At 37.6% G+C, this 15,448-nt stretch overlaps 1 protein-coding gene across 1 annotated transcript in view; it reads left to right on the top strand.

Moving 5' to 3' along the window:
* Window positions 1–14,283, top strand: part of pvrl2l (PVR cell adhesion molecule related 2 like) — a 487,014-nt gene extending 472,731 nt beyond the window's left edge. Inside the window, exons 9-10 of the mRNA XM_057827936.1 lie at window positions 925–1,023; window positions 4,648–14,283. Of these exons, the coding sequence (XP_057683919.1) occupies window positions 925–1,023; window positions 4,648–4,797 (249 nt within the window). The 3' untranslated portion in view covers window positions 4,798–14,283. The remainder of the gene's footprint in view (window positions 1–924; window positions 1,024–4,647) is intronic.
* Window positions 14,284–15,448: the final 1,165 nt, after the last annotated feature.

The raw sequence follows: 15,448 nt of genomic DNA on the forward strand, positions 1-15,448 counted from the left end.
TACCATATTTTACTAATCTGTACCCACCCTTTAGTGATCTGTACACACAAATGACTAAACTGTGGGTACACATTACTCAACCGTACCTATTACTAATCTGTAAAAACAGTTTAGTAATATGAGCATATATTACTAATCTGTAACCACCCTTTAGTAATCTCTACACACAAATTACTGATTGGCGTGTACAGATTACCCTGTACTCTGTACATCTCTGTACATTACTCTCTAAATTTTACTAATTTGTACCCACTATTGGGTCATGTTTAGTAAAATTACTCAGTTGTAGGTACAGTTGGGTAATCTGCACCTGCAGTTTAGTGATTTGTGTGTACAGATTACTAAAGGTATGGTACATATTACTAAAATGTGGTCATATTACTAAACTGTTTATACACATTAGTAATATGACCACATGTTATTAATCCTTACAAACAGTATATGTAATATGGCCACATATTACTAATATGCACCAACAATTTAGTAGTCTGTACATTTTACTAATCTGTACCCATGGTTAAGTAATGTGTGTGTACAGATCACTAAACAGTGGGTACAGACAGTGGGTACAGATTAGTAAACTGTACAGATTACTAAACAGTTTGTACAGTAATGTGTGGTAAAAATGCTTAAATTGTGGGTACAGTTTAACAATCCGTGGGTAGACTCTACCCACAGTTTAGTCACACTGTCGGTGCAATTTAGGGGGTGCAGTTTAGTCATCTTTATCTACAGATTACAGAATTGTGGGTACAGATACAGTACGATAGAGATTACTAAAAATAAAACCTACATATTACTAAACTGTGGTTATAGATTAGCATGTTTTTTCTTTCTACCCATGGCACTTGGGGGATGTAGAATGCAGACGAAGTCATCATTTATTTCAGTGTATAATTTTTTATTTTCTTGGCATTCCCGCAGCTCAACAAACCATCTGGAATGCCCACCAGCACAGAGATGGCGCCACTCAGCCCAGCAGGGGATGTCTACTATGAGCCCACGGGAAGCGAGCCTGTCAGGGTAAATCATTGACATTTTGTCCCCAAAAACGAAAAATAAAAATTTTGAACTTTATCCTTGAATGCCAAGTGGAAAAACAAATCTAAAATTGTGACTTTTCAAACATAGAAATGAGTATTAAGGGAAAAATGAGAATCAAACTTTTTAAGTAAGAAAAATACCACTACCTTCTTGTAAGATAGTTTTTTTTTTTTTTTTTAATTATCAACGAATTGCTTAATAATATGAATATTATTTAGGGCTGTCAAACGATTGAAAATTTTAATCGAGTTAATTACAGCTTAAAAATTAATTAATCGTAATTAATCGCTATTCAAAATATCTATAAAATATGCCATATTTTTCTGTAAATTATATATATATTCAGTAAAATAAATTGTTGGAATGAAAAGATAAGACACAAGATGGATATATACATTCAACATACGGTACATAAGGACTGTAGTGGGCATTTCACTCTACTGTCATTTAAATCTGTCTATGCTGTCCTCACTCCGAAGCGTCTACTGTTTCCAAAGCTAGACAGCTAGTGAACGACGCCATAATAATCAGACTTCTTCCTTTTTCATCTGATTTATTAATAAAATGGCCTCAAACCATTGTCCTCTTTAGACCATCGTAAAACTACAAAAAAAAGTACACAAGCATTGCATTAGCAACAACGTTAGCTTAGCACGCTATACAGGTTCACTAAACTTAAACAAAAAGCGTCTCATACAAAAAATATAACATTTCGCTTACTAACATAATATGTACATTATTTACAACAACCATACTTACGGACAAATCTTGTCCAAGGATCATATAAGCACAACATTACAACGTAGGCGTCAGCCCGAGACGTCGTGCAGCCATATTGAACTGGCAAGACAACAATAAACCATGTCGCAAAGCGACCACAAGAGTTCGCTGTTAGCACAAAAAGCCTTGCTGTAAAACTTACCAAAAGGCAGAATACTGTCTGAGCGGGACATGTGCGTTAATTGCGTCAAATATTTTAACGTGATTAATTTAAAAAATTAATTACCGCGCGTTAACGCGATAATTTTGACAGCACTAATATTATTATTGCAAGGTTACAACATATTATATATAAAAGTATATAATTTATGTACAATTTTATTTTATATAATATAAGATCGGTTGTTTGTGTCTATTTGCCCTGTGACTGGCTGACAACCAGTTCAGGGTGTGCCCTGCCTCCAGCTCGTTGTCAGCTGGGATAGGCTCCAGCACCCCCATCGCATTCGAGAGGATAATCGGTTCAGAAGATGAATTAATGAATACATATTATTATATCTTTTGTCCAAAAAAATACAATTACAACACTATAAAATGATGACAAATATTGTCAAATCAATTTAGAATCATGACTTTCAACCAAAACTTGCAAAAGTATTAAAAACAATAACATAGGAGTGTTCATAATACAGTGGTATGAAAAAGTATCTAAACCTTTGGAATTTCTCACATTTCTGTATAAAATCACAATCAAATGTGATCTGATCTTTGTCAAAATCACACAGATGTAAAACAGTGTCTGCTTTAACTAAAACCACCCAAACATTTACAGGTTTTCATATTTTAATGAGGATAGCATGCAAACAATGACAGAAGGGGGGGGGGGGGAATAAGTATGTGAACTCTCTGCCTCAGGAGACTTAAAGAGCAATTGAAAGCAATTTTTACCAAACAATTTAGGTCAGGTGTGTGTCCAATCACTGATGAGTGGTTTATAGCTGCCCTACCCACTATAAAACACACACCTGTTAAGAATTGTCTTGATGAGAAACATTGTCTGATGTGCATCATGGCTCGCTTGTTGATTTGTATAAAGGTGGGAAAGGATACAAGACCATCTCTAAAAGTCTGGATGTTCATCAATCGACAATTAGAGAAGTTGTCTACAAATGGAGAGAGTTTGGCACTGTTGCTTCTCTCCCAAGGAGACCAAAGATGATGCCAAAAGTTTAGCGCAGAATACTCATAGAGGTAAAAAAGAACCCTAGAGTGTCTGCTAAAGACTTACAGAATTCACTGGCACAGTCCAATATCTCTGTGTACATCAACAATATGTAAAACTATGGCCAAGAATGGTGTTCCTGGGAGAAATCCACGGAGGAAGCCACTGCTGTCAAAAAAAAACATTGTTGCTCGTTTAATATTCGCAAAAAGGCACTTGGACACGCCACAGAAGTTTTGGCAAAATATTTTGTGGACTGATGAAACCAAAGTTGAATTGTTTGGGAGTAACACAAAACGTTGTGTGTGGAGGAATAATTGAACAGCTCACCAACATCAGCAACTCATCCCCACCGTGAAGCATGGTGGAGGGAGCATCATGATTTGGGACTGTTTTACTGCCTCAGAGCCTGGACAACTTGCAATCATTAATGGAAGAATAAATTCAAAAGTTTATCAGGATGTTTTGCAGGAAAACCTGAGGCCGTCGGTCAGACAGTTGAAGCTTAAAAGACGATGGATGCTGCAACAACACAATGATCCAAAACACAGAAGTAAATCAACTTCAGAATGGTTTCAGAAGAACAAAATACACATTTTGGAGTGGCCAAGTCAAAGTCCAGACATGAACCCCATTGAGGTGCTGTGGCCATAACCTAAAGACAGTGATTCTTGCCAGACATCACAGGAATCTGACTGAACTACAGCAGTTTTGTAGAGAAGAATAGGCCAAGAATAGCACTTTTTTTTTTTTTTTTAAATGTCAGATTTCTATTTAGCGAAAATTTTATGTAGGATTTTTTTTTTTTTTAACCTGTCCTGTTCAGCTGTTTGACACGGAGAATGGAAGTCTAAGTGTCCGGTTGGTCTGAACAGTTTTAATGTTTCACATTGAGAATATGACTTACTCCCATTGTGATCATTCAACATATCTCGTTTGTTATGACAAAACAGCGAACAGGAAGGGGTTATGGGAGGACAGATGAAAATAAACAGAAAAAAAAGAAAACAAACACAAACAACAAGAAATACATTGAACACCTACACTAATTATTAATATGTTGCTGCTATCGTCAGCTAGATGTATTTCCGGTTGACACCATGTGGGGGGCCTGAAAGAAGGGGAGGGGGGCGGGAAGTCTATAAGCTATGTGATTGGGAGGGGTAGAGTGTACACAAATCAGCTCTGTGATCTAGAACCAAGTAATCGTGTGAATCCTTTGTGAGTGTAAGCCCGTTGGCAACCGACCCTACGCCGACCCTATACTTATCAAGCAGGGGAGACACCGTGATCAAGTAGGTGGTTTTCCTAAGGCGAGTCTTAACCATTACACAGGCCAAGATTAGTCCTGATTGATATGCCAGACTGATCTGCAGCTACAGGACGCTTCTGGTTGAAGTTATTGCTCTCAAAGGGGGGGCACAAAATATTAAATGTGATGCTTAGCTTTCTTATTTTTCCCCCTTCTGTCATTGTTTGCCTACTATCTCATTAAAATATGAAAACCTACAAATGTTTGGGTGGTTTTAATTAAAGCAGACACTGTTTTTTCATCGGTGTGATTTTCACAAAGATTTTATACAGAAATGTGAGAAATTCCAAAAGGTTCGGACACTTTTTCATTCCACTGTATGTGAACATCACTTTGCATGATCCTGCAGAACTCGGGAGGTGAGTCACGCGGCGCCCCAAACGGTGGTGGGCCTCCGCCGCCGGATGACCTGGACCTGGTCTCGACCAATCACGAGACTCCGCCGACCGCCAACATCGCTCGTGGCGAGAGCTTTGTGTCACCAGCCATGTACGTGTAAACCTGAGTTGGGGGGCGCACATTGGAGGACCCCTGCTATGATGCAACTTTTAACCAACACACATTTTTTACGTTGCATATAGTCTCGCTGATGAGGACGACTTAAAGTATGACAAATGTAAAAGCAACTCATTGGCTGCAATTAGGGCTGGGCGACCAAAAAAAAAAAAATCTGATTTGTATTTTTCACAGAAATCACAAACAATATTCCCCTTTTCCCCTGTGGAATAATCATATTAAAAAGCATATAAAATTTCTCCTTTACTTCATAAAAATAAACCGTATCGAATTACTTATTTTTTCTACAGTAAAATTGAGTTTGTGCAGCTCACTTTTGAGACCTATCGGGCAGTGTATTACACACATACAGAAAAATTAGTTGTTCTTCACAGAAAATATATTATTATTTTTATATTATCTGTCTTCATGTTTGTCCTGTGTTTGTGTTAAATTATGCGTTACTTAAAGGGTTTTGACACCGTGACACAGATGTTAGCCTGTCTGTCATTTCCCAATATGGGAGTGCAATGTGGTTGTTTTAAAATACAAATTTGCTTCCATAAGGAGCCTCTTTTTAAAAAAAACAAAAAACAAAAACAAAAAAAACACTTAACTGAACTTAAACTAAACGACAGCTTGTGTCTGTAGTCACTTTTAATTCAAATCATTTTTATCTCAAGACGCTATTGAGTTTATTTTTTTAATCCTCCTGAGAAATGATCGTTAATGAATAGATATTATTAATGAAATCATTAATCGCCCAGCCCTAACTGTTCGCTAACGGTAAATAACCTCCTGCAAGGTGCTCACACATGAGCTTCTTCTAATGTGGCAAAAATGGTGAACCAACTTGGATAAAGAAATATTCCACTCTCATGTTTATTTTTTTTTTTACACTTGAACACACACACACACAAAAGCACACACAAGCACATTTAGGCATCCATCACAAGGAATGTAACATAAACATGTACGTGTGTATGAACACATGAACGGACACGTCATTAGGCACACCATCTAATGAGTTTCAGTACAAATGATCATAATTTAAATAGTTACACTCAATTTGGAGGTTTTAGTATATTATACGTAAGCAGATCGTGATGTTTTGGGACTGTGCATCAATGTTGTTTTTGGCAGCAGTTTTAATTTTTGTCTAAATCTTTTGGATGATAATACTTATTAGTCTTAGTTATAATTTAGTCATCTCAAAATGTGTGTTTAGTTTTTGTTGACGAAACTCAAGACTAATATCCTCCAGTTTTAGACGACATTTACTAAAAATGTTTTTGGCTGTAAAATTGAAAAAATCTACTCCAAAAATAAATTATTAAAGGTTTCTAACTTTTTCAAATGAACATTGACGGATGAGAACATGTTGTAACTTCTACAAGGACAACGCCAACTTGGTGATTATACACACTCGGCAGGAAAAAAGTACATTATTTTCATTTCATGATACCCACCTGGACTCCACGAACTGGATGTAAAAAAAAAAAAACCTGCCTGAGAGTTCAAGAGGATGCCCGTCGTTAGCATTAAACTAATGCTAACGCGAACACTACACTAAAGGCTGAGCTATGCTTCTGCGGCAGACCTACGCTGTCAAAGCAGACCCGATTTACGACCCTCCGCCATAGACTGACGTGCAGCTCCACAAAATTCTTACTACATGTCGCGTCAATGCGTGGTGACTTGATCCAAATGAACTGTGATTGGTCCGCTCAGACTGTTGTTTCTGGTTCAGCATTTACAAACATTCTTGCGTTAACAACCACCTCCGCAACCGTCTTCTGCATTGCTTGCACCTCAACATTTGTATGATCACCGTTCAAGCGTTCCATCTCCATTGGCATTGTTGTGTAACCGGAAGAAAACTAGAGGAAGTCGACAAGACTCCCCCAAAACTGTACAAACACAACGCCACACCCCTCTAGTGGCTTTGCGGTGAATTACAGAGCAACACGTTCCCTTGCTGCAGAACTATCGAATGCTCATTGACGCCGTAGTCGCTACACCATCACCGCAACGCAGAAGCATAACTCAGAGTTAACAAGTTACATTTACTGTGTGATGATCATTCAGCACAGACCTTTAAAAGCTAAAGCAATCGCACATTCTCTCTGGCCAAGAACACAAATCTGTGTGCAAGCCTGCATGGAGACAGGAGATGCAAGCTAACTACACATAAATGTCACACATTGTGAACATGTGAAGGAAACTACAGTATTGCACATTTTCGTCTCGTTCTCGTCACGTCACAGGAAAACTGGCATTCATCTCGTTATGTTTTAGTCTCCCAAAACACCTTTTTGGCAGTGACCCCTCCAGAAATTTTTCATAGGGGTAGGCAAATGGGGCCACTTAAAATCTTAGGGTGCCCCAGCAAAACTTAAAGCCTTAATTTCAGGTTTTTGTTATGTTGTTGTAGTCAACAGGCCTGTAGAAAACTGTCAGAAAGACTCAAGGACATGCCTACTGATATACTTTGGTTTACAGTGATCCCTCACTACTTGCGCTTCAAACTTGCGCCCTCAGTCCCACACGAATTTTTCTTTCAATTAAAAAATGAATAAATACAGATGAGCTGTCCTGATCCGATCACGTAGTCTCCTTCCCCCTCCTGCTGTTTTTTTTTTTTTGGTCTGGCAGAGCACTGGAGTTGCTTATTAAAGTTAACGATGATTGACAGACGTTAAGGTTTGATCCTGCCATAGATTCTAGGAAGTCGAAACTTCAAAGCGCCGCATGCGTCAACCATCCTTTAGCTTGTTAAACAGTTGCTGTGGCAACTCATTGTGTGTAACGGAGCAGCTTGAGCAGATTTCAGTGGACTCACTCAGTGAAGCATTTAAGAGAGACAAGCATTGTACTTTATTTTTGTTTTCAAGTAATTTGGTGGGACAGTAACATGTTTAAAATCTATAATTATTACTGTAATTTTCAGACTATAAGACACTACTTTTTTCCTTCATTTTGAATCCTGCGGCTTATAGTCCAGTGCGGCTTATTTGTTGATTTATTTGTGTTAATAAGTAGCACTTCATTTGACAGCGGCGTCATAAGACTGTCATAAGACCGTCATAATTATGACTTGACACTATCGTGGGCATTGCTGAATGCTTATGACAGATGTCATTAAGTGTCATCCGGCAAATTATGTCAACTCTAACATTTAGGTTCAGCTTGGATCTTTTACATCAATTCAAAGGTGAGATAATTTGCCGGATAACAATAAATGTCATCTGTTATAAGCATTCATTAATGCTCATGACAGAGTCATGTCATAATCATGTCTAATGAAAGTCTTATGGCGCCACTGTCAAAGTGTTACTAAATACCATAAATAGCAATTAATGAAACAACTGGAACAGTAAGTGAAGAAATAATTAGCACAGAACATGAATTTTGATTGTTATTTACATCTGTAGCATCTGTAACATCTTAAAACTGCTGTACATCTGCAATGCATGCTAGGAGGCATGTTAGACGACAACAGTGTTGACAGCAGATGGGTGGAAAGGTTGAGTGTCTCCCCAAAGGCAGCAATAATGGCTAAATGAAGCTTCTTGAAGCAATGAAACTTTACAGCCAATTAGTTCAAGGCTTCATGGTGGTTCATTTGGTCCTCTGACAGTTGTATCATGTCGCTGTCAAATAAAGTGTTACCGGTTAATATCTTTTGGTGTAAATGTCCCATAATACAGTAAGGACAGCTGCGGGTTATAGTCCAGTGCCGCTTATCCATGAACAAATGCCGTTTTCGTGCCAAATTTGAAGGGTGCGGCTTATAGTCAGATCAGCCTTATAGTGCGAAAATTACTGTACATTTGAAAAGCATAAAAACCATTTAGTAAAATATATATACTAGAGCTGTCAAACAATTAAAATTTTTAATCGAGTTAATCACAGCCTAAAAATGAATTAATCCTAATTAATCGCAATTCAAACCATCGATAAAACATGCCATATTTTTCTGTAAATTATTGTTGGAATGAAAAGATAAGACACAAGACAGATATATACATTCAACATACTGTACATAAGTACTGTATTTGTTTATTAAGGCAATAAATCAACAAGATGGCATTAACATTATTAACATTCTGTTAAAGCGATCCATGGATAGAAAGACTTGTAGTTCTTAAAAGATAAATGTTAGTACAAGTTATAGAAATTTTATATTAAAACCCCTCTTAATGTTTTTGTTTTAATAAAATTTGTAAAATTTTCAATCAAAAAATAAGTTAGTAACTCGCCATTGTTGATGTCAATGCTCATAGTGCTGAAACCCATAAAATAAGTCGCACCCAAGCGCCAGCAGAGGGTGAAAAAACACCAAAAAACACAGGTAACAAGTAGACATGACACTGTGCTGTCATTTTAATATGTTTGCGCGGGGCATGTGCGTTAAATGCATCAAATATTTTAACGTGATTATATTTTAAAAACTGATTACCGCCCGTTAACGCGATAATTTTGACAGCCCTAATATATACATAAAAGTTTTTGTTTTTTTTAATTATACTTTTTGGGGGGGGGTGAAAAAACATGTCCTATATGTATCGCTTTCCAACGCTAAATCTGAATAAATACATTGAATTATTTTTTTGGGGGGGGGCTTGCTACTTCTCGGTTTTTCACTTATCGCAGCGGGTTCCAGTTCCCATTAACAGCAAAAAACGAGGGATCACTGTACAGTGTTACATTTCAAGTTACTAATGATTTAATGTGCATAGTCCACAACAATCCAGTGAAAATTTTAATTTCCACAGCTACTCCAATCTGACATTATACTGGTTAGTGGGGTGGCCAACAAATTTATAGGGGGGGCTGTGGCCACCCCTGGACACCCCCTGGTGGCGCCATTGGTTTTTAGCTCGTTATCGACTCGTCTCGTCATCGTTATAAAAAACTGTTTGTTGAAATATATTCGTTGTCGTCATCGTTGACGAAAACAGTGTTGTTTTCGTTAACGATGACGATAACGAAAATATTTCGTCAACGAACAATTTTTTCATAAAGATAACATCACAATGACGCACTGAAAACGTGTTTAAGGAGACTAAAAGATAACGGGATGGAAGCTAGTTGTCGTCTGATGACATGAGAACGAGATGAAAATTCGCAATAGTTTACGTCATAAATGTGTAATATTTTCTTATTGTATGTGTAGTTAGCTGGCATTTAGCAGTGTTTGGTCATGTCACTCATGTGACGTGCTGCGCCTCCCCGATTCCCCCTCCTACCCTGTGTCAGGTGCTGCTTGGTAAATTTTGTTTTCTTATCTTGGCTATGCCATGTGCTTTAGCCTTTAAAGGTCTGTTCTGAGTGATCATCACACACTAAACTAACCTGTAGCATTAGCATAGCGTTAGCATTAGCATTTAGCGCGGTGACTCAGTGTCTTAAACTCTTGGAAGATATTTTACACGTGGTGTCCAGGTGAGTTTAATTATTTGCAAATAATGTGCTCTTTTCCTGCTGAGTGTGTATTATCATCATGAAAATGGTGATATCCTTGTAGACTCTACAGTTATGTGCTCGTCTGTCATGTTCATTCGAAATTGTTGAAAACCTTTTATTATTTACTCATCGACTAAAAAGTTTGTAGACGAAAACGTTTTAAGAATTGTCGACTAAGGTTTTCGTTGACTAAAACTAGATGAAAAAGAACACATTTCGAAATGACTAAAATTTGTCTAAAACTAATAAGCATTTTTGTCCAAAAGACTAAGACGAAAATTCAAAATGGCTGCCAAAAACAACACTGCTGCACATGCACGACAAGCACACAAGTCATGGTGTACCTAATGAAGTGTCCGGTAAGCATTCGAAGGGAAAATACTGCCATTACAGAGGATGTCAACCTTGTACCAAATGACCAACAGTGTAAATAGTACTGCTAATATTGATGATGATGAATATTAACCATGATGATCAATAATTATTGGTGTTTTAAAAAAGAAAAAAAAAAGTCTAGTGGTTTTCAGTGCCTCTGCGGAGGAGGTCCAGGTATGTGTTTTACTTTTAAAGGGAAACGTCATCACTGAACGCAAGAAAATATAAATAATAATGCTAATAATAATGAAATGTGTGGACTTGAATCATGTAACTGTGCATGGCATGATGACTGGCTTGTTCCTTCCCAAAGCTGTTTGGCTGCAGGCTCATTTTTCTTTTAAAAAAAATAGAAGCATTCGTGATCAAGCACAAAGCTCATTAATGAACACAAGGGGATTTTTTTTTCTCATTTTTTGAGGTTTTTTTTTTTTTTCCCGTTCCTTTTTTTCGACTGCACTCGAACAAGTCATTGGTTAAAGTTTAAAAATAATAATGATAAGTTGTTGATTGATATGTAATTATGTGATCACTTTAAAGGTTGTTGTGTTGATTTGGTGACAATCATGTTTGTTGTTTTAGTGCATGCGATGTGAAATACTACAACACTTAAAGGGATTGTTTTCAAACAATAATCCGAAAACGTGACAATGTTTGGATTTATGTGCACTTAGAAAAGCTCAAGAAAAGGTGAAAAGGAATCTTAGGGAAAGACAATAAAGATAATGAAGAATTCATTCCAAATGTACAGTTGTATGAAAAAGTATTTGAACTTTTTGGAATTTCTCACATTTCTGCATAAAGTCACCATCAAATGCGATCTGTCTGATCTTTGTCAAAATCACACAGATGAAAAAACAGTGTCTGCTTTAACTAAAACCATCTAAACATTTATAGGTGTTCATATTTTAATGAGGACAGTATGCAAACAATGACAGAAGGAGGAAAAATAAGTAAGTGAACCATCACATTTAATATTTTGTACCCCCCACCGCACCCCCCTTTGGCAGCAATAACTTCAACCAGGAAATTCCTGATCAGTCTGGCACATCGATCAGGACTAATCTTGACCCATTCTTCGCTACAAAATTGCTGTAGTTCAGTCAGATTCCTGGGATGTCTGGCTTGAATTGCTGTCTTTAGGTCATGCCACAGCATCTCAATGGGGTTCAAGTCTGGAATTTGACTTGCCCACTCCAGAATGTGTATTTTGTTCTTCTGAAACCATTCTGAAGTTGATTTACTTCTGTTTTTTCAATCATTGTCTTGTTGCCGCATCCATCCTCTTTTTAGCTTTAACTTTCTGACAAACGGCCTCAGGTTTTCAAGCAAAACATCCTGATAAACTTCTGAATTCATTCTTCTATTAATGACTGCAAGCTGTCCAGGCCATGAGGCCGCAAAACAGCCCCAAATCATGATTCCCCCTCGACCATGCTTCACGGTGGGGATGAGGTTTTGCTGTTGGTGACCTGTTCCATTTTTCTTCAATACTTTATGTTGTGCGTTACTCCCAAACAATTCAACCAAAACTTCTGTGGAGTGTCCAAATGCCTTTTTGCGAACATTCAACGAGCAGCAATGTTTTTTGTTTTTTTTAGACAACAGTGGGTTCCTCCGTGGAGTCCTCCGATAAACAACATTCTTGCCCATAGCTTTACATATAGTTGATGTGTGCACAGAGGTATTGGACTGTGCCAGTGATTTCTATAAGTCTTTAGCAGACACTCTAGGGTTTTTTTATACAGCTCTGAGTATTCTGCGCTGAACTCTTTGGTGGACGGCCACTCCTTGGGAGAGAAGCAACAGTGCCAAGCTCCCTCCATTTGTAGACAACTTCTCTGACTGTGGATTGATGAACATCCAGACTTTTAGAGATAGTTTTATATCCTTTCCCAGCTTTATACAAATCAACAATCCTTGATCGCAGGTCTTCAGGCAGCTCTTTTGACCGAGCCATGATGCACATCAGACAATGCTTGTCATCAAGACATTGCTTACCAGGTGTGTGTTTTGTAGTGGGCAGGGCAGCTTTAAACCACTCATCAGTGTTTGGGCACGCACCTGACTAAAATGTTTGGTAAAAATTGGTTTCAATTGCTCTTAAGTCTCCTTAGGCAGAGGGTTCACTTACTTATTTTTCCCCGTTCTGTTATTGTTTGCATGCTATCCTCATTCAAATATAGTAACCTATAATGTTTGGGTGGTTTTAGTTAAAGCAGACACTGTGGTTTCATCTGTGTGATTTTGACAAAGCTCAGATCACATTTGATGGTGATTTTATGCAGAAATGTGAAAAATTGCAAAAGGTTCTTTTTCATACCGCTGTAACAAAATGAAAACATTTAAAATGTTATAATAGTACAAGAATAAAGTTGCATTTTCTGCCAAAAAGATCAATATTAAAGATGTAATTCAACAAAATGCAACGATTGAAAATGTACAGTATTGTTTTTCCTAATGCAGTGGTTCCTTGAGATACGTTCAGTTGGCTACTATGACCACGCTTGTAACTCAAGACACTCGTATCTTCGCCATTGAAATGTATTGGAATGCATTTTATCTGTTACAGCCTCAAGTTTGCCATGATTTTGGTAAGTAAAATAGCGATTTTGATATTGTGATGACGAATCACTGCCAAATCTTCCATTTAAAATGGATTGGACGCCTATCGTCATCAATGGAAGCGAATTAGTTACAAGATAGAATGTCAACTATTCAAACTGTTTTGTTACATTTTGCTTCAGTTCAATAACCTGGCGGCAGTGTTATACTTGTACAAAACAGAGACTCATCAGTGAGCTGTAATAATATTGAACATTTTTGTAGAAGATAAAGAATATATGGCTTTGAGCAAAGCTCCTTCGTTTAAAAGGTCATAACACTGCCACATAGATTCTCTTTGGTAGCCCTTCAAAGGAGTTTTAAAATGTTTGCATAAATATAAATGGACTCTATTGAGGCAAAGCTACACAGTAGTTGCACAAAGTGTAATATTTTTTAAGTTTAGTGTTACAGGCAAAGTTGCAATATCCAGCTTTATGAAGCATCGTATTAATTTGCCAACTACTGATTGTGGTCAAGTGAGTGTAAGCACAAATTGCTCGTATCTCAAGTTTTTGCTCTCAAGTATATACTTGCATATTGGGTTACTCGTGTCCCAAAGCAGCGCTGTATTACGAGATTTAAGCCGAAACCGGACAAAAAAATGCTGATTTATGAAAGAAGTCATATTTTCTTATAAGGAAAAAAGTCAGGAGTAGCTTTAACAGAGTCATGTAATGCCATTTTTTTCACATTACTAAAATGCCCACATATGTCTTGTCTTTTGACCTTCATGGTTGAATATCCACAAAGGAAAACGTGTTAGCTGTTTGCGACAAGTTCACAGCCACAAACAGTTGTTCATCACAGCGCCACACGTGCCTTGTTTACTTTATTTTTCTTTTCTTTTGGAGTTTTTCAGTCCTAGCCACCAACCCGCAACGACCTCGGTTGTCACACTGGAGATATGTGTGATATGTGAGATATGGTCATATGTTTTTGTTTGTCATGACTTTTTGTTTTGTACGCTTTTGGGGGGGAAGAAATGTTAACGGACATGTTTTGCAAATCCTTGTCTTGTCAAATAAAAACAGAAAATTTATCCAAAGCTCTATTTGTTTGATGATTGAGAAACTCTGTTTAATATTCAAGGATGTTTAAAGAAATACTTGGTAACTTTTCAGTTTTGGTCAATATTAGCAACACAAAAGCGCTTTTTAAAGGGTATTAAAACACTAAGGGGCTGTGAGATATAAATAGAACCTTTATGTGGCAAGATAACAAATATTAATAAAGTTAACAAAAAAATTAATCTTATTTATGAGCAATTATCGAAAATAGATCGAAAATTACGAACATTTCCGAAAGTATTCCGGAAACAGCCGAATGGGGCGGAGATGTCATAACAAGGAAACGAAAGGTTGAGGCAGGTGCAATTGTTGTTTATCGACGAGAGAGTTGCGTTCGTGGTTTATCAAAAAATCGCTAAAATGGTTCAAACCTGTCATGCTACGTGGTCTACAAATAGCCATTTGTCGCAATGTAGTACCCATGAGTTCCCGAACGCGAGAAAAAGAGCTGGACTACGACAATGAGTAAAGTTCGTCCATGCTAAGAGGGCTAATTTTGCAGACCCAGCCTCCGGCACGGTTTTGTATGGTGCGCATTTTACACCTGAAAGCTATTCGAACTATGGACAAATGAAATCAGGTTTTGCTAAGAAATTGCTGATGAAAGCAGCCACCAAACACGCACAGCCACCTAAATGTCCCGAGATATCAAGAAAGAGGACAACTGGCTCTGATGAGACCACCCCAGGCTAACCAAAGGAGCGGAGCAGCCAAGCTCGAAATGGCCAGAGTGAGTACTCTTTTATAATAAAAACATATCACGCATTGGATATAGGACTGGACACATGTATAAATTACCGCTCGTAAAATATATAGAACAAATCCTCGAATCCCATTCATATTTGTGTCTGTTGGCAGAGCGAAAACCTATGATAGCACAATAAATGATCATTATTCTATACATTACATTATTTTGCGGTCACGGTGTATCAGCTTCACATAAAGAAATGCAAAACAAACCATTCGGTGTTTCCCACACGATGTTGCCGGTGTTTCATCAGTGTGATTGCTCTCTCAATGATCCTTTCATTAGGCTGCATTGGCTTTCGTTTGGGCTCAAATTGATAACCCAAAACACCAAAGAAAGGTTCATAACCCTCCTCGTCACCATTAGAAGAATGTTCGTTACGTCGGATT

This window comes from Corythoichthys intestinalis, chromosome 22 (assembly GCF_030265065.1).
Source record: "Corythoichthys intestinalis isolate RoL2023-P3 chromosome 22, ASM3026506v1, whole genome shotgun sequence".
Classification (NCBI taxonomy): domain Eukaryota; kingdom Metazoa; phylum Chordata; class Actinopteri; order Syngnathiformes; family Syngnathidae; genus Corythoichthys; species Corythoichthys intestinalis.